Source organism: Rhodnius prolixus, unplaced genomic scaffold (assembly GCF_049639745.1).
Source record: "Rhodnius prolixus isolate KJV_2025 unplaced genomic scaffold, Rpr scaffold_3, whole genome shotgun sequence".
NCBI classification, from domain to species: domain Eukaryota; kingdom Metazoa; phylum Arthropoda; class Insecta; order Hemiptera; family Reduviidae; genus Rhodnius; species Rhodnius prolixus.
In genome coordinates, this window is record NW_027411603.1 from 41,961,608 (window position 1) to 41,986,253 (window position 24,646).

At 32.3% G+C, this 24,646-nt stretch overlaps 1 protein-coding gene across 2 annotated transcripts; it reads right to left on the bottom strand.

Annotated features, from left to right (window-relative positions):
• Positions 1-113: 113 nt before the first annotated feature.
• Positions 114-23,057, bottom strand: LOC141452828 (uncharacterized). Of its 2 annotated transcripts, XM_074125275.1 has the most exons (12): positions 22,984-23,057; positions 21,364-21,591; positions 21,023-21,125; positions 18,077-19,762; positions 16,836-17,138; positions 10,894-11,078; positions 8,833-9,157; positions 6,234-6,415; positions 5,081-5,277; positions 4,059-4,363; positions 3,585-3,744; positions 114-543 (listed from the first exon to the last, which is right to left on the bottom strand). In XM_074125275.1, exons 7-12 carry the CDS (start codon positions 8,842-8,844, stop codon positions 317-319), a joined length of 1,083 nt encoding a protein of 360 aa, XP_073981376.1. In that variant the 5' UTR covers positions 8,845-9,157; positions 10,894-11,078; positions 16,836-17,138; positions 18,077-19,762; positions 21,023-21,125; positions 21,364-21,591; positions 22,984-23,057; the 3' UTR covers positions 114-316. The 2 variants fall into 2 exon arrangements, with proteins under 2 accessions (XP_073981376.1, XP_073981377.1); XM_074125276.1 differs by lacking the exons at positions 16,836-17,138; positions 18,077-19,762; positions 21,023-21,125; positions 21,364-21,591; positions 22,984-23,057 and adding an exon at positions 11,699-11,894.
• Between the last annotated feature and the right edge of the window lie 1,589 nt (positions 23,058-24,646).

Genomic DNA, 24,646 nt, shown 5'->3' on the forward strand with positions numbered 1-24,646 from the left:
TTTAGTAATTTTTGGCATATCAATATTTGAAATAAAGTTAGATCAATAATATTTTATAAATCATTTATAAAAATGGGATTCTATGATTTACTCTTCAAAAAAATAGGGCGCCGTTAAATAAAAAGAAACATTACTTTATTTTATAAAACAGGAATTACAGGTATTGTAATTAATAAATAGTTGGCAAATTAATTGGCACGTAATCATTTTGATGAGACTTTTCTCAAGCCTTTTGCTCGGCCGTCAAAGTTAACTAGCAAGAGCTTGAAGAGTCATAGTCGGAGGAGGAATTGGAACTTCGTTTCATTTTACGGATTTAATAGGGATAAAATGATGCAGCAGCAGAATGTTTTGGGAAGTATGTCCTTATTTTTTCATTACTTCCTGGCTTAGTTTTAGTACCAGCTACTGCAGTTGCCTGTGGAGCAGATAATGCCATTCCACCGGGACCAACAATAGCAGTTCCTACAGGGGCAGCGGCAGCTACTCCTCCTGGTCCAGCTACTGACACAGCTTGTGGTTTAGCTTGTGCTATCGATGGACCTGCAATATTAAAAATGATTGTAAATTAAAGTAAAAGTTGGAATCAAATAAGATTAGCAGTTAATTTTATCATATTCTATTGAGCAAACGTATAAACATGTTGTGTTTTTAATTTAAAGAGGATCAACATCTGAAATCATTAGCAGTCGGAGTCTTTTTCAGACCTGAAGGTCTCTTGTAAGACTTCCATCGTTGCAGAAAACACTGCCTATCACCGTACAGGAAGCTTGAATAACTAGACTCAGATCAGGATCTCCGCTTAGAAGTCCAGTGTACTTACTATTGATCTAATCTCTCCAATTATAAACAAATTACCTAATTATCAGAACATAAATTAAAATTTTTGCTAATTATACAAAAAATAACTATCTAATTAAGATACTTATTAAAAAAGAATATAGTCAATAGTCTCTTGCGATATCTCATGTTAGATACTCCATTTTGTTTACGCCAATAAGTAAAAATAGAAATTTAAGTGAAGGTGTTAACAATTACTAATAGAGAAGAAGAAGGAAGAACACTTGTCGACTTTCTCTTCTTTTTAATTCCTAAATAAATAATTCAATATTTTTCCCAAACTTCGAAGCACTAAAAACCTGTGTAACTAGTGTAAAGAATAAATACCACTTTTAAGGGAAGTTCCTGCATAATCCTCTTTAAATTAAATCGCAGTTAATTCTGCGCTACAGGTACAGAAAAAGCAACGTTAGACTACCTTCATTGTCTTGTTTCTTATAAGGGCTATTTCGTATTAAGTGATAAACATATTCATTTCTTCCAGAAAAGCCTAGCCACATCGTATATGAAAACTATTTTGATCTATATCTCTTGAAAACATTAGTTTCTTAAAAAAGGAGTGAAGACACTCCTTTATCCACAGATTCTTTCACAGCATTAAAGCGTTCACCATGTTTTAAAACTGTCCGGTAGGACAGTTGTATAAGGGTTGATCGTCAAAAACTGCACGAAAAAGCGTAACGTTGAAAAACACCCAACTTTGACAATTTTTTTCTCTTTTTCTATAAAAGATAAAATTCCCAAATTTTCTCTAAAATAAAGGGCAAACCCTCCTTTATAATAAGCTATACATATTCAACTGCTGAATTTCTTAACTAGCTTTAAACCCTTCGAACATTATTTACAGGTATTAGTACGTTATAAGTAGTTACAGGGCAAGACCTTGTAAATAACTTGAGTTTCACAAATTGTATCACTCAGTAAAACAAGTTTATATTAAAAATCCACAATGAAATATGAAAAAAGTTCTTTTTCGACAAATCTGTGAGTTGAAAAGGTTCTTAGGTTTAGAAAGTTTTCCATATTTTCTCGAGAAAGACATCAATTTTTTAAACTTGAAAACTCAGTCCAACTGCAAATATATATTTTCTTTTAGCTTTTCTCAAAGAAGAGAGAATTTCATGAGATCGCCTTCTTTGAAAATAACCTTGACAATATTACTAATCTCAATCATCTATATGAAATGATGGCCCTATATGCTCGATTAAATATGATTTCTTATTTAGGAATTTCACTCCGAAAATATTAGTTTTTACTTAGGAAACTATATTTAGTTAATTTAGTCATTCTTCATCTAAGAATATGTAACGACCCTTTATTTTGTAAAATAGAAGTTAGTAAAACAATCTAAACAAAATAATTAAATTTTAATGCTTATTTACAGTTAACTGAGCAAATAAATCAGCAAGTACTTAATTTTTCCAATTTATCCTAAATAAACCAACTTTTTGTGAAAGTAATTTCAAAGCTTTGTTGTTTAAAAATTCTAGTTAACAGAAATTACTTATTTAGATTTGCGCATCTACTCATAAAACGTTCCTACTATCTAAGAGTACAGGGAAGTTTCTTGTCACTAATTTGTTTTTTTAGCTAATGTTAACTTTCTGGCAGAAAATTAAGTTCTTCTGATCTACAATATTGAAACTCACAACTTTTTTATTCAGCTTAACTATTGTCAGAGGAGTTAAGTTTAGCCACATCTTGTTTTTAATAGAGGAGCAACATGTTTTGTGAAATTTCAAAGTCAAGGCTAGTCACCTAAACTGGTTCTCTTCGCTTAACTTCTTTTTTCTTTTCTCTCTCATTTCTCTTTTTTTCTTTTTCTTTCAAATTAAAAATAATATATTCTGGACGAAACGCCTCCTTTAGTAAAACTAGATCAGTTAAGTCTTCAATCTGTTGTGTTCTTTTTCTCCCTAAAGCTATTAAAATAATAACTGCCTTCAAGTAAGAATAGAAAGAATAAACTATTATTTCAAAGATATTTTAATGACTGCTGGAAGAGGGTCACTCAGTTGTACACATCTTATTCATAATTTTATAAGTACTTCGATATTTTAACGGTTATTATTGTTAATAATTTCAATAACATACTATGTCAGCTAACTGAAAGAAATATTATTCACAGAAAAATAATGATTAAAAAATGGTCATCTTTAATTGAAACTTATACTTCAACGTTCTCAAAATTTCTTTTTCATTAAATACTTTCATTAACTGTAATTGAAGCTAATAAACTGAAGCTAATTGTGTAATAAATTGTGCTTCATTCTGAAAAGTATTTATTCCAATCAACTTCCAGTGAAGCGAGTTTTTTGTTTTTTTGTTTTTCTGGGGAAGATACGTTATTAGAACTAAGATCAAGATATTAAATAAAAGCCCGATTCCAACTTAGCCAATAATGAGTGACCTTTTTGTGCGCTATACTTATAAGCATTAATTATTTATTGGGAGGATGTTTAGTATAAACCATAAAGGATCAATTTATCTTTTTAGTAAATTTTCTACGATACTTTGGTTAGTTAAGCCTTGCCTCTGCTATTAAGGGTCAGATTTAGAGAATATTTAAACGTTGATACGGCTAACACAGGAATTGCAACAAAAAAAGATCAACAGTTTGAAAGAAAAAGTCCAATGGGGTAAAAAAATTAATTCAAAAACCCAGCTGTCAAGATTTTGATACATATTATCTACTCAAGAATAAAGTCTGCTCATGTTCATAGAAGAAGATAATAAACACTTACCTAATTCCTCATTAGTAGACTCTCCGTCTGTTCCTGATTCTTCATTCTCGTTTTCTTCTTTCTCAGTCGTAGTTTGAACATGATTTTCATGACCCTTTTTTGATAAATGTCTTTGGAATGCAATGGCAGCTGCCCCTGGCTTGGTGTTGTAGTCAGCAAGCTAAGCGCAAAGAAAAATTATAGAATTAATCATTTATTTTATTAAATATTTAATCATTAATGCAATAAGAAAGTGTACAAGAAATATAAGTAATTTTACAAGCGAAGTAAATATCTAATTTATAATTCTTTAGCGAAAAGAAAACAATTAATTTATCATCACATGAAACGACCAAAACAGAAGGTTAGGTTGTTGTGCCAGCTTATCAAAAATCTTGCCCTTTCCTCTCATTTAAGAAAGCCAAAAAAAACTCAGTTTTCAAAAACTGAAAAACAAGAAAGATGAACATGTCAGTTAATCAACTTTTTTGTTACCTGCGCAACATTTTTGTAGTAGAGAAGATTAGGTGATGGAAGACCTAAAGCTGGAGTGTTGGCAACAAATTGATTCCTGAGTGCCAAATATTTTTCAAGAGCTTGTTGTTGTTGTTGCTGTTGTTGTTGAAGTAGTTGCTGATGTTGTTGTTTTTGAGCTTGAAACTGTAATGGTTGTGGATGTAACACTTGCTGAGCTTGAATTCCTTGTTGCAGCTGTTCACTGGCTCCTATTAAATTTTCAGATCCAGCGGACTGTTCCAGTTTTTCTGGTTTTTCCTCTGTTTTCTCTGGTTTCGCTTCACCTAATAGCAAAATTTAAAAAATAATCTGATTGAAATTCATATCCATATTTCAGTATGGTTCAAAAGGAAATCTCTCTAGAATTTTGGTATTCTAATGTCAAGTAAACAAAATAAATATTTAATATTTTAGGTAAAATCTTAGTTTATTTCTAATAATTTTCATGTTTTCTTTATAACTTATTATTATTATTGCACTATTCATTCCTGATTGAACTTTATAAAACACTTGAATTAGTCATGTAGGAACTTGTGAAAACGCAGCTTATTTTACTTCATTATTGGAAGAATATCCCACGTAAGTACCATCATTAACTTAAATTTAATTTATTATTTAATAAAATACTCAATCTCGCATTCCTTCACCTTATGGTTGAGAGGAGTGCAGAGAAAGACATCTTCTAACTCTTAAGGAAGGCATTAGTTGGGAGCGCCAGATTAACCAGATTGGTTATCCAGATAACCAAACTGGCTGTCTCTGATCACCGGCACCTTACTCTGAAGATTCTTCTTTACAGATGATTGATTTCCTTAAATTCTGAATATTAATCAGAGGTTGGAGCTTTCTTTAACCTCTTCCGATATTGTACATTTTCTAGATATCTTAGATATACAAAACTTGCTTAAGAAGAGTGATCACACTGGACCCAGTAGGGCACAATAGATCCTTTTTGGTCGAAAAGTCCTATTTTCACGATAAAAAAAAAGGATGAAAATTACCTTCCGCGCCACCTCCTTCAGCTGGCTTTTCACCGGATTGAAAAGGAAAATAGGATACAAGGCCGTTAAATAAATTGTACAGACTACCACCACTTTCTTCTCCTTCGGCACCCTCTTCGTAGTACACCTGGGAACCACTTGGCACTACATAGAGTACCTGCTGTTGTCCGTATCTTACACCACTATTTACATTGTTCCTGTAAAAAAAAAGAAGTAAAATATGAGTAGTAACTGACTCATCAAAGTTATTTGGATAAAAAGAAGTAAATTTGAAGTATATTTAGGATTGAAAAGTTTAACTGAAGTTCTATATTATTTATTCTATTCTACTAATTTCATTTTTGATATGTTATTATAAGGTAACTTTAAGGAAAAACAAAATAGACAAATGTTAATCTTCTAATTCAATCAGCTATTTACTAGTAACAATAATTTGAAATCAATGATCAAATGCCCATTTCTTACACTATTATTCAAATAATAATAATATTTGGCGCTAATAACCACAGCTGTTGATGCGCCCAAATAATAATAATAATAATAATAATAATAATAATAATAATAATAATAATGATAATAATAATAAAAATAATAATAAGGGAAGGGAGGGAAAGGATTAGCTATGAGGTTAGCATACTGGACTCCCACGCGGAGGTCCCGGGTTCGAATCCAGCAGCTGACCCTTAGATTTTCTCTTCCTAGGAGCTTCTTACAGCTCACTGTCCGGTGACGGACAGTGTTGTCTGTAACAAGAGAACACTGTCCGGAGGCCGGCAGTGCACTGGAAAAAGCTCCGGGCGCTAATGACCTCAGCTGTTGATGCGCCAAAAAAAAAAAAAAAAAAATAAGGGAAGGGATTAGCTATGCGGTTAGCATACTGGACTCCCACGCGGAGGTCCCGGGTTCGAATCCAGCAGCTGACCCTTAGATTTTCTCTTCCTAGGAGCTTCTTACAGATCACTGTCCGGTGATGGACAGTGTTGTCTGTAACGAGGGAACACTGTCCGGAGGCCGGCAGTGCACTGGAAAAAGCTCCGGGCGCTAATAACCTCAGCTGTTGATGCGCAAAAAAAAAAAAAATAATAATAATAATATTTAAAACAAGTCTTTTCAAAATTAATGATAGAAAGTGAATAAATCATAAAATGCTAACGGTAATAATGAAGTTGCCGCTGGAACCTGTAGAATGGGTTGCTGTTGGTAATATAATTGAGGAGCTGCAGCTAATCTCTGATGAACTGGAATCGGTTGGGTATAGAATGTTTGCCTTTGTTCTTGGTAAGTTCTGGGATAAGCTAGAGAACAGCCGACCAACAGTAGTACTGCTATTGATACCTAAAACATAAAAAAAAGGTTATGTAAAATGTTATCAAAGTAGGTTATTCTTTTTCACTCTTTAGGTTCGCTTAAGTAATTAAGTATCATAAATTAATAAAATTGGGAACAAAGAGTGAAAAATGAGAGTCAGGATTGCAGCCGTAATGAAGAAATTAAAGTTATACCGATGAAAGATCAAAGTCCAACAATATTAGCTAAAGGATCTCACCAAAGACAGCTAATTAATTAAGTAATTATCTGTGAGCAATAAATCCTTATCCTCGCTAATTGAATGCTCAAGAAACGAACAATGTTTCTATGATTTACCATCACCATGCGCTAACCTGCTACTATTCAAATAAATTGCTCCTCATTAACTATGAGAAAGTTGCTTAGTAATAGCGACAACATTTCTGTAGTAATGGTAGTTGTAAAAACCTAGCAACAAAATTCTTCTGCCAAAATATTAAAATCGAGATACTCTTTCTCCCTCCTGAGCCTCAAGGGAAAATACATATTTGGGTAAAAGGCCCCAAGATGGCATTTGCGATGACTATGAACGGTTGATTATCTTCACTAACTTCCACAAATTTTAAAAAAAGTATAAGTAAAAAAATTCGCTACTCTCTCTGGCAATAATAAATACGACAGCTCTAAATTCCTTAAAACGTCATTTTATTCTGCCTTACAGCCTACTTTTTCCTTAAAGCCGTGGTCCTTCACACTAAATTAAGACAGATAATTTCATACTTCTTTTATATATATCATTTTATCGTTTGAGTTTAATCATAACCAAACTCCTAATCATCTTTCTCATATATTCATCCACAAATCACATTTAAATGTGGAGAGATGAATAACGAACATTGTACCATCTAATTTTGGAATGCATTTAAGCATTTAGAAACTGTGACACCACATGTGAACTACGTAGATTTTAGTTCTGAACTTCCTTCCGAAATTGGTTCTTAATGTATTGGAATTTGAAAATCTGGAACAGAAGTTTCTGATATACACTAAACTGAGACTAGCAAACATAACAGACCTAATGAACCAACCTCTGAAAACAGTTAGAATGGATATCAAAAAGATTTTAAGTATGCAAACATCTTAGGCAATAAGATCAACTATATTATGCACTATTTCACCATAAAAATCATTCGTTCATGATAAATATTGTGATTTCAGTGGCTGGTTTAAATATAACACTGAACGGTAGTGGATTTCACTAACTTTACAGGTACTTAATACTTACTAAAATATTTTTTTATGTAGGGCATTATATCCACAAATTTTCTATCTATTAAACGCATTAATTAAATTTTATGTATCGCGGTGATCTGGTAGTTGGCTAATTGTTTAAAAATCAAAATTCAACCAAAAAATTTTCGTTTTATTTTATTCTAGTTGTCCATAGTTTATTTGAAGTTAGTTAAAAGAGAGAAATATGTTAGGATTTGCCCTACCGGGTAAAATAAAGACCCATTTGTAGGTTAGTCCTATACTCTAGGACACCCGGCTGATTAATAATAATAATAATAATGAAAATAATAATAATAATAATAATAAGAGTAACAGGATATGCCTGTTAAAGGATGCTAGACCGTTAGCACCTCTTCAGATTCAAACACGACATGAACATTATATAATTTCTAATACATATGCAACAAGAAAAATATATTATCAGATAATAAAATATAAGCAAAATATGTTTGTTTTGCAGCATTATTTATCACGTTTTCAAAAAATATTATCAAACAATCGTACGTTTCCATTAGATGTTTGTTTGTGTTCAGTTCAAGTTTAAGGCGAATTAGTGTATTCAGGTAACGTAAATGCCAGCTGGCTTCGGCCCAGAGAAATTCGAATTTTATACACATTGTAGTCCATTAGATTCATCATTACTTCTGTTACTGTTAAGGATGTCGAAATGTATGACTCGGCTGTTTATAAGTAATTCTCTGAAATTGTAGGCCTTGGTATTTGAAGAGGCAATGGTTTGTAGATATGCCAATTAGTGGGCAGAAATGTATTCTTGCGAATAACATTGGTCATCCCAAGGACGGTAAGCTATTTTTGAAAGAGTCCGCCTGACTATAAGAGAGGACATTGACTCCAAGTTGATTACTGCCCCTACTAACTTGCAGGTGAATCCTGATGTACCGTACTAGCCTCGGGCTGCTAGGTCCTCTGGCGCTATCCTTTTTGAAAGGCTTCACTCCTAATAGATTTGGAAATAATATGCTGGATTTTAGTTTATGTCAAAAGAATTTTAAGCAATTAAAAATCTTATGAAGGGAAAACCCACATATTAATTAGAGGACAACACCCAACTAAAATCTAATTTACATATTCACTTGAATTGTTAGTAAACAATAATGATGAAGAATGATGTAGGAAATATTAAAATTCAGTGACAAAAAATAAATACTTACCTGTGTATACATGATTGTAGCCGTGGTTCGGTCGGACAGAATGCTCGCTCCACGACTTCCCAACCTGTATATATGTACACAGAGACTCCGGCTCCTCCCACCAGACACCGTCTTACGCACCGTATCCCCGCACCCTTATAGCCAACCGTACGTATGCCTCTCAAACACATTACATTGTCTCTTGGATTTAAGACAATTATTGGCAATAATTGTTTGGCATTGTTTCTATCACGTATGATTTCTAAGCAACCACACAAAGCAGCGGGTGCACGAAGTCCCATTTTGTGTTGTCTCATTCAACAGATTCATTAACATAGCTTCTCTCCTAAAGGCATAACAGTCGGTCATTCATTCATAGAATTAACAAAATATTTGATGAAATATGTAAAATTTGTATGATTAATAAATATATATTATACAATATTGAAATCCAGAAAAAGAAATTGAAAAAGAAAAAACTTTTGGGTGTGTTCTCAAGGCTCTCCTGCCAAAAAGGTTTTTCGAACCATCATCTAGATGGTCTAGTAGGTAAATCCTTACCAAATAAAGCCATTGCTTAAGAGTCGTTCGTACGCAGAACCAAGGACAGTTTCTGTAACAATGAATGGACTATTTTCCTTATCAGTTGATCAGCAAATTGATTCCAGCGTAACTAGGAACTCATTTAAGAAAAACTTTATTGCGCCGGAAAGGCTGTCTCAAAAACTCAGGAACAGATAAAATTATTTTCTTCTATTCCAGGTAAAGTCAAAAGATGTAAATTTTTCGAGAAACATGAGCTGTATCTCTCCAACAGTTGAATGATAGCGTATGGCCGGCCTATCAAATAACGATCCTAACTTTAACTCTTCTAAAATAACCATTCTATGTGACTAGATATCAGTGAGTGAATAACTTCAGCCCATTCTCAGAGGATGCCTCTAAGGATTAATGAAATTACTTCTTTTGGCTTGGAAAGTCTTCAAATTAGGTGACGTTACGTTATTGAAATGAAGGTCTGATCAATCAGTACGTAGATGAAGTTATCAGAGTGAATATTTGGAAAAGTTGGTCATTAGTATTTAAGAGAAATTAAACTAGTTTTAAACAATAATTTATCGTTAATTGCAGCACGAGGAAAAAATATTTATGTAAAATAATAGCTTTGGTAGTAAAGCATCATTTTCGAAATTCTTATAAACATTTGCGGCAGAAGGATATTCCAAAATGTCTTTTATGAAGTAAATAATAAACATCTTAGAACCTACGTACCAATGATTAGGTTTCATTGATCTCATAAACATGTTTGAGTCGTTTAGATGCTCCCTTTACAAATTAGTCTAGTCAAAACTAAATTATTCTTTCTATTTGATCTATTGTTTCTTGCTTCAATAGTGAATAAACTAGATTAAGTTCATCCTAGGGGTTCCTAACCTTTTCTATATCATGGACTTTTTAGCATACAGATGGAGACGGCCTTCAAACAATTCCGACGAACAAATGAAGTCCCTGATCAGATGAAATTCAATGCGTAAAATAAAATTACAAACGACTAGCTATACCGGCTTCAGAAAATGAATTTGAACGGACCAGCGAAGAAGCATAACTTTAATAACATTAATTTAGCTAATAGACATTGAAACTATTTTATGATTATCTGAATTTCAAAATACGCACACCACTTAAAAAGAACTCATTGTCAAGCAGTTTTAACAAATTAAACTAAAGTGGCAGATAATAGACAAAATATTGAATAATTATTAAAAATAATGTTGAGATGAATTTCTTTGAAAATACATTAGAACATTCATAAATCCTCGCAAATATAACATATTTATAGTCTGCAAAGGTAGTAGCTACAAGTAAAACTGGTTTGCAAAAAGTTCTCAACATATATAGCTTTTTTATTTACTTACTACATATTATTATGTTACAAGTACTTTTCTGTTAATAAACACTGTACTTGTTAACACCAAGATTTTATATTTATTCTAAAAATGATAAAGTGGGAGGTGTTACCTTATTTTATTCAATATTTATGATACAAATAATATTTTTAATGAAATGAACAGTTGATTTTACGTTTTAGTATAAGAGTGTGATGATCCGAGTTTCCTTGCGGTATCGCTAAATCCATATAGTTGCACAACTATCTCTGCAGCTACTGTGTGAGTGTTAGAGATGTCAGTGTAAACTCTGTTCGTGTTGTTTTACTGGGATATCTGCAGACTCTGAGATCCCTGAGGAAGGGATTAATCCAGATCCCCCTAAGGAAGAGAAAGACAAAAAAGCATTAAGGACAAAATAATTGTTAAAAATATAAGAAACTGAACTGAGAAAACTAGGTCCATGAGTGGATTATGGATTCTCTCGTAATCTTTAAAGATTATTATTTCTGGCTTCTCCCAGGAAAATACGTAGATGTTCCACGTACTCATTGACCTGTTTTTTAAAATTCCACTATCTTCTTTTTCAATTAAAATGAATCCTTATGCTATTCTTTTAGCCCATCTCTCATTGTTTAACCTAGTTTCATAGTTTACCCGATTTGACTAAAGCTTCTTTAAAACTTCCGCAACGTCCAAAGGACATCAGAGCAGAACTGATTCCCTTCTCAAAACTCTCCAATTTACGACTGGCCTACATACGAAAATACTGACCAGGATTGAGAGAATATCGTTTTCTCAGAACAAACGCAAGAGAATTTTTCTACACAACTTCCCGCATACTTTCTAAAGGTATCGTTTAACATCAACAATTGCAAGAACTTACCGTTCGAACTTATCAAAGATATAATAGACCGTAGAAGGCAGTCAAAAGTTTAACATTCACTAATTTCACGAAACATATTTTTTGGAATCACACAAACGATACTTTATTTACTTACTGGTATTCAAAGAGATAACCACCGCCTGGAACATACTCCTCTGTTTCATGACGGAATGCACTCATACCAAAACTTAATCTTCAGTCAGTAAGAAAGAAACACACATTAAAGCAAATAGATTAGTTTCTCATTTATGTTAATTAGAACTGCAACAATTCACATCTCTGTGGCGACGTGATATTATTACCATAAAAGGGATTACTGCAAAAAATTAAACTATTGTTAAACGCAATTAATAAACTTATTAAAATAACGGTGTCTATTTATACTTTTTGAAGAAGCCATATAACAACATTCTTTAGCTTGAAAACCTTTATTTCTTTGTTCTTCTCTAGAGAGGAATATAAAACGGAAATGCCAAAACATTTTACTGTCGAAAGTTCACAAGGAAATTCCAAACTAATAAGAAAATGACGAGGCATTTAATTGAAAACAAAAACTTTTAAATTTTGGATAAATTATCAGAATATTAAATGAATCGGATGTCTATTTCTAACAGAAATCAAGACAAAATATTAAAAGCGTAAGCACTAAAATAAAAATGATTTAGCAAAACCTGCCAGCACTTCAGTTTGAAGAAGACCTAGCCAAGTATCTTAACAACTGAATGAATGAGTCCAGAATGGCAGTTCTCTTGTTTGAATATTTATTCACTAAAGTATGATGCCTATGGTGCCAGCTACGTTCAAAAAATAAAATAAAAAAATCCGATCCTTTAAGAGTTCAATTTATTTGTATTTTCTTTATTTATATGAGCTTTAAATAAATTAATCTAAAGAATAAGAAGAAAGAGTGACAGGGACTCTCTAAGGTTTCTCTCTAAGGATAATCTTGCCCCCTCTAGAATAAATTAGCATTCTCGCTGTATTCTTCTTTAAGAAGTATTTTGCGAGTTAGGTCTTTAACACGGAGATGATTACAAGAAAGATTAACTTTTAGGGAATGACGTTAAGTCATTTTAAGGATTCACGATATTAAAATAAAAAACATTATCATAAATTTTATAAACGCTTAATTCTATTATTCAAAAAATGGACGTTTAATATTTATTGTTGCTAGTTGATTATATACAATCAGAACGGATATTCAGCTGAGAACGTAAAAGCTCTACTCTGTACGATCGCACTTGATTAGGTGAAAAACAAAGAGAAGAAATGGCTTCCAGTAACTTAGTACACTTTGTATTGATACTTTAGACAAGATAAAGTCTATCCCTTCCCCATCTGCCTAGAAAGGAGTTTTAATTAAAAAAAAATTGAACTACACAAGTTTGAAAATACGTTTAGAGGAAATCGAAAGTTACAGTGAAAGTAGAAATGGTTTTTAATTAAGTTCCAGAAGAATGTGTGAGTTAGCTGTAAGTTAATTTGCAACATCTGCTATACCAAAAATTTACCAAAAGTAATGTAAGAGAATGATTTGAGATTAGCTCTAAACTTGCGATTGGTACTATTATTTACATTAAAGTGTAAGCCCTGTACATTAAAAAGTTCAACTCTCATACTATAAATCTCTTCCACTTCTAAATCCATCCACCTTTTATTAAGCAGATAAGGAAACCTTGAATAATAGAGGCTTTTAGCGCAGAATGAATAATTTTGAAGATATTGACCATTTATTTTTATAAAATTGCCATTCATTTATGTATATATGCTATTTTCAGTGATTATTAAAATGTCTGTAAATAATGTTTTAATGTGTTGTAGAAACATCGGTGACTTGTAGGAGAATTCTTTTGATTCTTGGACGTGTATTTTTATTTTTTCCAGATACAGTACATATGCTGCAAAGTGTTTTCAATATGGCTTATATATGGTACATTCATTTTCGAAAACTAAGTAACTTCATTTGCTTCTTAATACAAGATAATCCCCTAATTGGAAAAAAACAACCACACAATTACTATTTAAATTGAATAAACTATCAGATTGTACGTTTCCTTTCCAATATAAATTTGTAGTACAGAGAGTAAATAAGATTAAAAGGAAACGAAAAGTAAACTAGATTCTATTAAAATTCTTTACAAAATACAACAAATAAGGTCAAAGAAATTAATTTCAATAAACTTACTTGTTCATTCTTATAAAAAAAACAATTTTCCAACTAAATAGTAATGGCCTTCGCTTACAGATTAGTTTCAACTCCAGTTAATCGCATAGCTAGGGCTTTAACTTATTTTCGCCTACGATGTACAAGAGCAGAAAGAATCAGGAACGAAGAAATAAAAGACACACTGGAAGTATTGAATCCAAATATAGGAGAGGACGGATGTACCTTGAGGAAAAAATGGTCGAAAATAAGATTTCAGAAAGTCGCCTGTCAGATACAGTGAAAATATCAAGGTAGGCGTTACAATGTAGCAAAGTAAAGGTAAGGTTTTGCTCTATGGTTAGCGAACACTGGATTCAACGCGAAGATCCCTGCTTTGAATCCAGCTGCTGGCCCTTAGATTTTCTTTTCCTAGGAGCTTCTTACAGCTCACTTTCCGGAGACAGAGTATGTAACAAGAAAACATTGCCGATGGCCGGCAAAGCACCGAAAAAAGCTCCGGACGTCAATGACCTCAGATTTTTAACGCGCCTTAATAAAAAATAAAGTGAGCGCGCTTACTCGAAGGATCGGCAGTTCAAGAAAGAGATGGTCTGATATCATTAGTATATAACATTAAAAAGGGTAATTCAAGTTTAATTATTAAACAATTATACCGTCTTTAGTCATAGGTCATAATTAAAACTGTAGATATGCAAAAAGATTTTAATTAATTTCAATCTGCAGATGAATCTAAAGAAAAAGAAATAAATATCCGCTATTGGAAATTGTTTTTAATAGAACAATAATTGTCTCGGCCATTAGTGTCAAACTGTGATGACACCATCATTAATAATTCTTTCGACAACCAACCTGTACTACCTTTGTTAACACATATTAACCGTCTAATAGTTTTTATTTTTCAATCAATAAGTCTCAAATACTAGTTTTTATCTTTTTTGAACTTATTTATTTTTTAAAATTATCAGAATTTTTTTTTGTTTAATGTGAATGTAATTCAGTTCCCAGTGTGGGTTATGGAATCGTCGTCTATAGCGGTCTGGTTGTATTTTTTTTTTTTTTTTAATTTAATTTTAGGGGCCATTAATGCCACCTAAGATTTTTCATTGCAGTACCGGCTTCTGGGCAGAGTTCTCAGGTCACAGGCTGTAGAGGCACCTTGCAACCCATATACCGCGTCAACTGTAGGCAGATTTCAGCGAAGTTACTTATTTGTTCAAGAGTAATAGCCCCACGCTTCTCATAATTGCTTCTCACGAATTTTGCAGTTCCTTCTCATAACTTCTTCAGAAAAACATTCCTCTGCAAATGGCATAGACAAAAACATCATAAAAGCAGTATTATTTCCATTAAAAACCCAATTTATGAAATTTGCCCATCAACGTAATTATTTCTTCCTATAACCTAAAACGATATTATTTATTGAAATTTCACTTCAAATTCCATACGAAATAAATAATAAAATCTCTGTTTCTAAAGATTAATGGGTACATAATAGACATTTTTTCACTATGACTGTACCCAATGAATAAATTATGACAACTTATTTCTATTAGTATAATGTCCCGACTATGAAATTATTATCATACTAATGTAATCTTAACAGAAGTGAGTTCAACACCTTGATTCTACGACCGTGATAAATCATATTTGCCAAAGGGTGAGCCGCATTTCAAAAATTATACGTACACATCATTTTCCATTCTATTTTTTTGACTTTACATTTATTCTGTGTTAAATTTATTGCAATAATAATAGCGTATTTCAGTTTGCTATTAAATTAGTTAAAAGCAAATTATTTCATTTTAAAATCAATTAAATAATAAAAATTAGCCACAAAAAATATAACGTGATAAGAATTATTATTAAAGCTAAAATACTTAAGAGGAAAATTTATAACTATTTGAAAAAAAATCTCTACATCCGGGAATTTACGGTATAATTATTCATAACCAGTTACACAAGCTTTAAAAACTAATGAGCATTTATTCAAATTGTAATGATTTATCTAAAAAAGAATTTTTCACTTTGTAGCAATGCCATTTCAGAACCTTGTTTAAAAAAGCAGATACTAATTTTTTGAAGTAAAAATTATTTTCCGATCGTAATTTTTGGCAAAGAACAACACTTGTTGGCATTGATCAAAATTTGGTGGTATGCATTACTCAATAATGAATTAACCATTGCCAGACACGTCCCTTGCCTTAGTCTTTTTTTTTTTGAACTTGACCTGAGGCGTATAGCCAGAAACGTCGTCAACTTTGACGAATCAAGGGGCTATTCTAATGATTTAATATTTTAGATGAATTTTCGTAGTTTATTTGCTGAAACAATCCATTGCGAAAGTTTTTGTCATATTAGAATCCATTTTATTTATTAGTTATGTACCCTAAAAATCGCGTCTTCGTTTTTTGAAGGAAAGCTCACAGATATGAGAAGTGACTTTAATCAACTCGACTGTTTACTAAATGATCTACACGTCACTCACCACATGGTTACAGCATATTTAGAACGTAGTTATCTGTAAATTAAACGAAGAATAATCGTGAGTAAGTTACAACCATCTCAATAGGCCCTATAAAATACTAAGTGAACGTTGGAACGCACGCAATATAAGGCTTGTTAGACCCAGCAAAGAGACTGTGGAAGTGTTCAATACTCTCACTTTACGGCGTAAAACTAGTTAATATAAAATTATCTGCAATTATCTTGGGGTACTCAGATCAGGAATTCTCACTCTCACTAAAGGGTCTATCACTAAAGTAATCAATCAACTAAAACTTCACAACTCGTGCTACAGAGACGTCGACAGTTTGGGAATTAAAGGCAACAACCTTTTTTAAAAAACAAAAAAAAATGCACATCAAAATCCTGGAAGATAGCTGGTGTCACGTTTCCATCTATTAACCAATCGGTGCTAGGCGTTTAGAAAATGATAGTGCCAAAATAATTAAAAAAATAATCAAGGAAATTCAACCATGAATTGAAATGTGTTCTAATTATTTTACACAGTACATTATATAATTATATTACGGAACAAATGCTTGCTATGAAGGATAAAGTTAGTTAAATAGAAACATTTATTTACCCTTAGTCCAACCAACATGTCTAGAAGACACATCAACAAGGCTGGAGAGTGCTGAGGAAATCAATGAGCCGAATAACGAGGGATTTGCTCTGAAGATATATCGTTGATCTCTTCAAGAACAAACAAACTTGGAGAGTATTTATTTATATAAAAACGGTGTTGTGGTAGTCTTAACATCTTCATATATCGATTCAATGACTTTAAAGCCCTTTGGGGTGTAAGATTAGTCCAATGCTGTACTTCCAACTCCTCCAGTTAGTATTCTGATTGCTTCTATATTAAAGGGCAAACCGTTGAAGAGATCTAAAAAAAAATATTAATTCACTTATTGCAGTAGAAAATAAATTTTGTAGCAGAGATTGGTTACAAAAAGACAGAACTGAAAATTGCAATACTGTTACTTATCAAAACAAATCAAAAACTGGAATATGAAATAACAGATAAGTAGAATGAAAAAAATTCTGTCAAAAAGTGAATGGCATAAATAAATATACTTCTGTTGATAATGAGAACGCATGGATTTTATAAAACTAATTTTCGGCAGCAAAGAAACAAAAAATTGAGATGAAAAATAATAATCAAATAATAAAGAGTTGTGACTGTAAGTCATCCACTTGTACCTCTGTAGACTTCTTGTTAGAAAACAAAGAGTACACTTCACTTGTGTGAACAGGTATGATACCTATAGCACCCAGAAAACTACCAAGTTACATGCCAAGACAGTGGTGTTGGAGCTTTACTCAGTGATAATTAAACAAGCATATGATTCTGAGGATAGATTGTATCACTTGCTCTCTGAGATGGAATAACGAAATGGATGCGCATCACCTCGACGAATGTACGGGGCTGTAGAGTGCTATGTTGACCAAGCTATGTTAAAAGAGACATTTATAAATATAATCTGCAAGATAATGCCACTCAAGTAACAGTGAAAAAGAGAGTTTTTATCCCATATCTTTATTTAATAGCCCACAAGTTATTTAACACATATTTAAAAAAGTTATTGGGAAATACTTTTAATATTGGGAGAAAATATTTTAATTACTCAAGTTAGTAAACCATCCACCATTTCCTTCTTGAAATTATGAAAATTTGTATTATATTTGTCATTTTATACATTGGTCTCATTAATCAAGTTTTTAAACAAAATAAAAATATTAGGAAAAAAAAATGTGTTAAATGCTTGACACGAAAACAATATTGAGTTCAGTTAGTAAATAAAATACAAAAATAAAACATACTGGGCTGGGCTGGATGTGGCTGAGCTACTTGACCACTTCTCATTGCCAAGGACGAGTCGTCACCCTTTGGTTGGATTTTTATTTTATTTTTTTCTTATGTTTTTAAGTTCTACAAAACTACATCTCTGAACAAACGAAAGATATCGTTAGCTGGTTAGCTGCACGCAAACTGAAGACAACTATCAGTTGGTTATTGCACCCTATAAAAAAATTTAAATGGAATTGTGAATTTTGGAAAATTCTCGTTTTGGAATATTTGGTACCAAGTGCAATGCCACATTTTAACATTCCTATAGTTTTAATCCAATTCATTTATTCAAATTAATCGATAATTTTTCCTTTTAATTTAATTTTGTTTTATTTCAGAGAAAAAAAATACAAGATGGCCATAATGAGGACAAGCAACATAATAAGGATGGACATAATGAGGATGTAAGCCGCAGATGGCAGCATTATTTAGAGAGGCATAGGTATTTAAATATTAAAAAGCTGCCCTCAAGGCTTGGAAGCATGAAGTGTAGGTTAGTTATCCACAATCTTAAGGGCAGGGCTAGTCGCAATCCATTATAAGAGACCATATGTCGAGGAATTCTAAAGGCTATCTTGCCAACCAGTGTAAAGGCTATGAAATCTGCTAGAGACTAATGTGGCATTTCTTGGAAGATCCCGGCGAGTATTAGGTATTTCTTATCTGGGGACATTAGGGTTGGGATTTAGGGGCTATCAGGCGGCAGAAAGAGGTCTTATGGAGATTCGATACGGAATCTTTTTATGGCATTGCTATATGTTTTGAAAATGCAGCCATCAAATATGATCCTCCCAGACTCCTGAGTAAAACAACGCTAAGAAGCTCATTTGATTCAATATTAAAAGACTGTAATACCGAAATACAAGAAAAGCTTAGCCATGTTATTTTACGAAAAAGGATCTTGAAGCCAAAGTGAAGGTAGGGCGAGTTCGCGAGTTACTAAAGTAAACCAAAAAAACTTGTTTTTTCTAATTACTTGTTACTAAAATGTTTTTAAGTAAATTAATTTATCAGTTCACAATATATTTCTGCGGCCCCCAAAAATTTTCTCGCGACTCCCTAGGGGTTGCTACCCATGGTTTAAGTAGCACTGGTCCAAAGTGATTAAAACTAAATTTGGAATTTTATTCAATCAATTAACTTTGGTCGATTAAATTTTTATTTAATTCAACTGGAATTTAATTGATTAAATTTTTGCCCAACTCTGGTTTACATTAGCACAAAACAAAAATTATAATAATTTAAATAAGTCAGGATATAATTCAAGATTTACCAACGTACGCAATAACTTTTGATTATTTTAATTCACATGAATAGTTAGCTATAAGTGATAATTTATAAAACTGCAAAGTTATTGCGGACAGGTGTTTACTACTTGAAAAGTCCCTTGCGACATCTTATTAACGTGTACAATATATTAACGAACTCGATGAGGACATTATGCGGTAAAATGTAAGTGGAGAGGGAATAAACCTTTCTATCTTCTTACGTTCCATAAACAAATCTTAAAAAATAAAAAAAAATCTTTTATGGATCTAACTTATCTAAATTGTATACTTTCGGTCTTCGATAATATAGGATTTATTTTAATCTTCTTGATGAAAGAGCATTTTAAATTTTTTCTTCTTAAACACTGAATGAATTATTAAGTAGCGAATCTGGAATGAAAATGAGTTTTAATCGTATTTTATGAACTTAAAAATCCTATAGCAATTTTTTTTTTAAATATACATTCTTATATATGTAGATACTAAAGAAGTAATGTCATCAAATGATATACACTTGGAATATAATTTCGACTTGGTGATTTTTCTTTGATTATATTTACCAATCTTTCATAAGATTACTATAATTCCTTTTCATAAACATTTAATAACGTTCAAGTATTATATTTCTACAAATGTTAAGGTCCATTCATTGGTGTGTTATTCATTCTGAAGTATTACAGAAAATTGGGCATCTTAAAGTAACTTTCTCAAAACTTTTTATAATTTTTTGAAATGTTAACTATTTAGAAATTTGAGAATAGAAATACTCAGCAGTGTAGTGCTGTTACTTTATTTGTATGAGCAGAGCTTTGTTGACTTTTCAATAGTAAATCGTCTGTGATAACGACTTGTGTACTTAACTATAAAAAAAAAAAAGGTCATCTTCAGGGCTTAGAATTCGGATAGAAGGGTTACCTCTTTGCCTACTTAAAATGAGAGACTTCAGACATTAATCACATTTAAAACCAACACCGAATACGTCATTCCGAAACTTACAAGGCAAGAGTTTCTAAATTTAGCCAAAATAAAATTTGTTACCATTTCAATAAGAGGAAATATAATGGGTTTTATTTCCGACTAAGCTGACAAGGGAACTTGTAGCTACAATTAATGTAGGCTACAATATATAAAATGTGAAGAAGGTTAACAAAGAAGTTATAAAACCTGGACCTAGGAGAGTTAAGTACTTGGTAGATGGATTGTTGTTGGTCCAAGTCACATTAGTTGCGCTAGAACGATGTAATAATGATAAAATGACAGCTACATCAGTGCACAGTATATTGTTGCTATTGTCGCAACCACTCATTCATCTGAGAATCACTTGGGAAAATCTGATCCACCATGAACCTCGTGGTGTTCCTATCTTGTATTCCACTGTATAGCCAACTTATAAGCCAGTGACCGCTAACATGCAGGTGTTCTTCAACCTGCATTTCTTTATTTTCTACTACTGACGTTTTATACTGTAACAGATGAAGGCCAGATTGTTTTTCAATACCCATTTTCTTCTTCAGAAAAATTATAGGTTTAAGTCCGTTTTAATGTAAAACCAAAAACAGTTTTTGATTATTAAATATAATGAGAAAACTCACAAGACTATCACTTTACAATTATTGTAATTCAAATTCATTATATTCTACTAATACTCACTCAACTAATCTGGCAATCGTGACTGTACATCATGTAGCGCCACCTTCACTTTTGAAAATATAATAAGTTAGATCTATCTTACTAAATCTCGCATCATTTTTGACTGAAAATTTTTGCAAAAAAAGTGATTTTTATAATGAGAACGGCTAATACAAGAATTAAAAAACTAAATGCAGTAATGAAGTCGCATTTCGGATGATAGATTTTGATAAAAAATGTTTGTATTGTAAGTCAAAACGAAGTATTAAATTTAAGAAACATGCGATCTTAATTTTGAGATTCTATTTTTTTAGACAATCTTTAATGAACACATAATTTCCAGAAATAATGAGATAGCTTACTTAGAACATAGGAAGGGTCCTGTTACTCGGGCAGAGAAGCTGGAGTGGCTTATTGTGGCGATCCTTGTAAGGTCTAGTAAGAGAAACCTCTACTATTAAAGGTCCAGGATATGCCTAACACTTGGTTTTGCTAATAATCAACTTTTGAAGTGTCAAATGTCTCATATCGCAAACTAGCTTCTCAATCAAATTGACAATACAGACTCCGTTTCTTCCTCCAGCCCCAGCCTGCTTAAGGTATATAAATATATAAAGCTCATTTCTAAGAAACAATGTAAATATAAAAAAGTTTTCTGAACTGGAATGCGTTAATCTTGCAGTTCATGATAGGTTATTCAGGATCAAAAGAAAGTGTATCGTTTGGTAACTAGTGGTTGAGGATTTGTATGTAGCATCTTGGCCCTACAACTTCAATTCAAAAAAAGTTCCAGACGGCGCGCAGATGGATGGGATTCCCACTGGAACAGTCGCAGTGTTTTCACCACTAAGTAGAGTTTAAGAGATTGCCCAATGCTGAATACCGTAGGACCACAAAGGAGACCCAGGACTTGGACCCAACCTTGGTTGCAGGCATCCCTGGCTGATTCTAAAATCTAGGCACTTGACATATCCCAAGAAACAAAAAAGAAAGTAGGGAAGAAGAGATTAGTACATTAGTAATAAGGAGAAATAAGCAATAATGCCTCCTTAAAAATCTGATAAAAAACTTAAGTGATTATTCATGAATACACGTCTTGTTACACATGAATACATATTGGCAAAAGGGCCCATTGTCGGGCAACCTTATTAAGGTGCGGTAGTGATGACGACTAATGCTCCCAAATGTTATGGAACAACCCTAATATAAGAGGTGTGTACTTAAAGCACGTTGCTCGTAAAGGATCTAACTGTGTGTCAATTTACTATCAACCCTGACCTTAATCGGCAATTAAGAATGGCAACTACCCAAAGAGCTTATCCACACATTGAATGCTGAAAAGTCAAGAGTCACTACATCGGCAGATTTGGATCAATGAGGAGAAAGGTACTTATTAGGTATCCCACCTATTTCCTGATTACCCGAGATTCTCGTACGGTTTGCTATGAAGATTAGAAACAAAGCCGTACGAAGAGACAATACGGTCGGACTTGAATTTGGGTAGCTCCTCAAGGTTTTTCTGGAAGATATTTTTTTTTGATGGAGACTTGAATTTACGAAAAAACATTGATCAACACGATATAAAATTAAATATTAACTTTCTGTGCATCAGGGATTTCGAAATCAATTTTTAACTTTCTAAACCTAATCAATTTACTCATTTACTCACTGAAATTCAGTGTCGTTGCAATCGCACCTTTGGCACGACTCGAATGAAATTTTAAGAATTTCAAAATGTTTTTGCATTTTCAGTTCCATGGTCTTGAGAAATTACTCGCTTTGTAATAATGAATGATTACGGAAATTGTAAATTTCGCAATTTGTGGTAATTTAGGGCATCTTTTAATTTATTTATTCCGTTTTGGTTATATCTACTCGATATCGTAATAATTTTTGTCAAAGCAAATAAAAACTAGGCATTCTCTGAAAAAAAAAAATAAAATAAACGCTTCATTTTAATAGCAATAAAATGTGGATATTACCTATTGATATCCTAAATTGACAATAATATCTTGTGATTGAAATGTGTGAGTGCACCATGTTCATGTTTCTCCATGCGTCATGACGTATAATAACACTTTCAAGATCTGTCGATGGAAGCGCCAATAGTCTCTTGATCTGTGTATTTCGATGTACCTATTTTTGTGGAAGAGGGGCGCTTCAATTGCTCTACAGTCATGGTCAAAGCTTCCCTTAATCATTTTTCTATACTTCCTCGTTCGTCACTTGAGTGAGATGGCACATAACTAAGTACCTTACATTCTAGCTTTTAGCTTAGTAGTTTTTCAAATTTTTAGACAATAAATCGCAAATCTCAAATAAAATAATGCAGAATATATATGAAGTAGTTTTTTGTTAAGAAAACGAGAAAATTTCCACCGCCAGAAAAGGTATGCTGCAGGAGGTACAGGAGCTATCTCCACACATTTTAATCAGATTGCGGTAATTGGCAAATGTGTGGCCATTTTCAACGAGGAAGTGATCTGTAGGCTGTTTTTGTTGATTCCCAGACAGTTATTTTAGCTCTTGGGGAAGTACAATAACTCAGGAGGTACTAGACTGGAAATTAAATGCAAGGAACACCTTTATGTTATTAAATATCAGCATTGTTTGCTTCCGCTTTAATGGATTCTTGGCCATTGCGGTATTCAAGACAGCGAGAAGGCAGACTGATTGGCTAAAGATGTTGCTACGAAGAATTAGCCAGACCCTACTGATGATTATGAACAAAATTATAAACGCCTAACTAAGGGACAACGTAAGGCTTCAGCGAGAAGAAATGGGTAGATGCAAAAAGATGGGAAACGCAAAAATAACAGGGGCAAAATGCTACAAGGTCAATCAAGGCATCGTGATTCGGTGGCTGTCACCCATGACAATCTCCAAAAGCTCCTTCTACAATAGGGGCAGTTCGCTCAATGATAAGCCCGCTGGGAGACACGGACACCACATACCTTAGGGAATTTCTGGTCCAAATTATTTTCTTGTAAAGGGCTGATTTATTTAACGAAGTATAAATTCGCTGTCAAATTTTCTTTTAACTTTTTATAAAATGCATAAACTTGGAATTTTTAATATTTTTTACAAAAATAGTGAAGAAATAAATAAAAGATTATTCCAAATACAAAAACACCATTTATTTTATTTAAAAATCTTTAACAAAACAAAATATAATTAATGAAACAAGAGAACATTTATTTTTAAAAGAAAAAATGAAACTTAACAAGTGAGATTCAACTAATTTTATAAAATTAAAAAATTGATTCAATCAATTTAGAAATTTCAAAAAATAGACATTTAAAAATTATGTGACTAAAATAAAAACAGTATTTTGAGCAAGCAGTTTATAAAAAATAAACCTTTTCTTAAAAACACAACTTAAATCTAAATCACAACTTCAGAGATTCATTGATTCATTCATATTATTAAGAACTTATTCTTATTAATTAATATTATTTTGATTGGACAAGATATATATGGCAGTTTATAAAAGTACATGCTAAAAATTAACTTAAAGAAACGCTAAATTGTTATATAATTAATCAATATTATGTTCTTAAATCTCCTTAAATTACCTACATTATTAATTTTGTATATTGTGGTTTTCTAAAATTAAATTGTTGAACTGAATTAATAATTTTATAA

Excerpts from the sequence above, each read along its gene's own strand:
- LOC141452828 (XM_074125275.1), bottom strand. Across the intron at positions 5,278-6,233 it reads GCGGCAACTTCATTATTACC|GAACAATGTAAATAGTGGTG; the intron begins GTTAGCATTTTA and ends TTTTTTTTACAG. Across the intron at positions 4,364-5,080 it reads TGAAGGAGGTGGCGCGGAAG|GTGAAGCGAAACCAGAGAAA; the intron begins GTAATTTTCATC and ends TTTTGCTATTAG.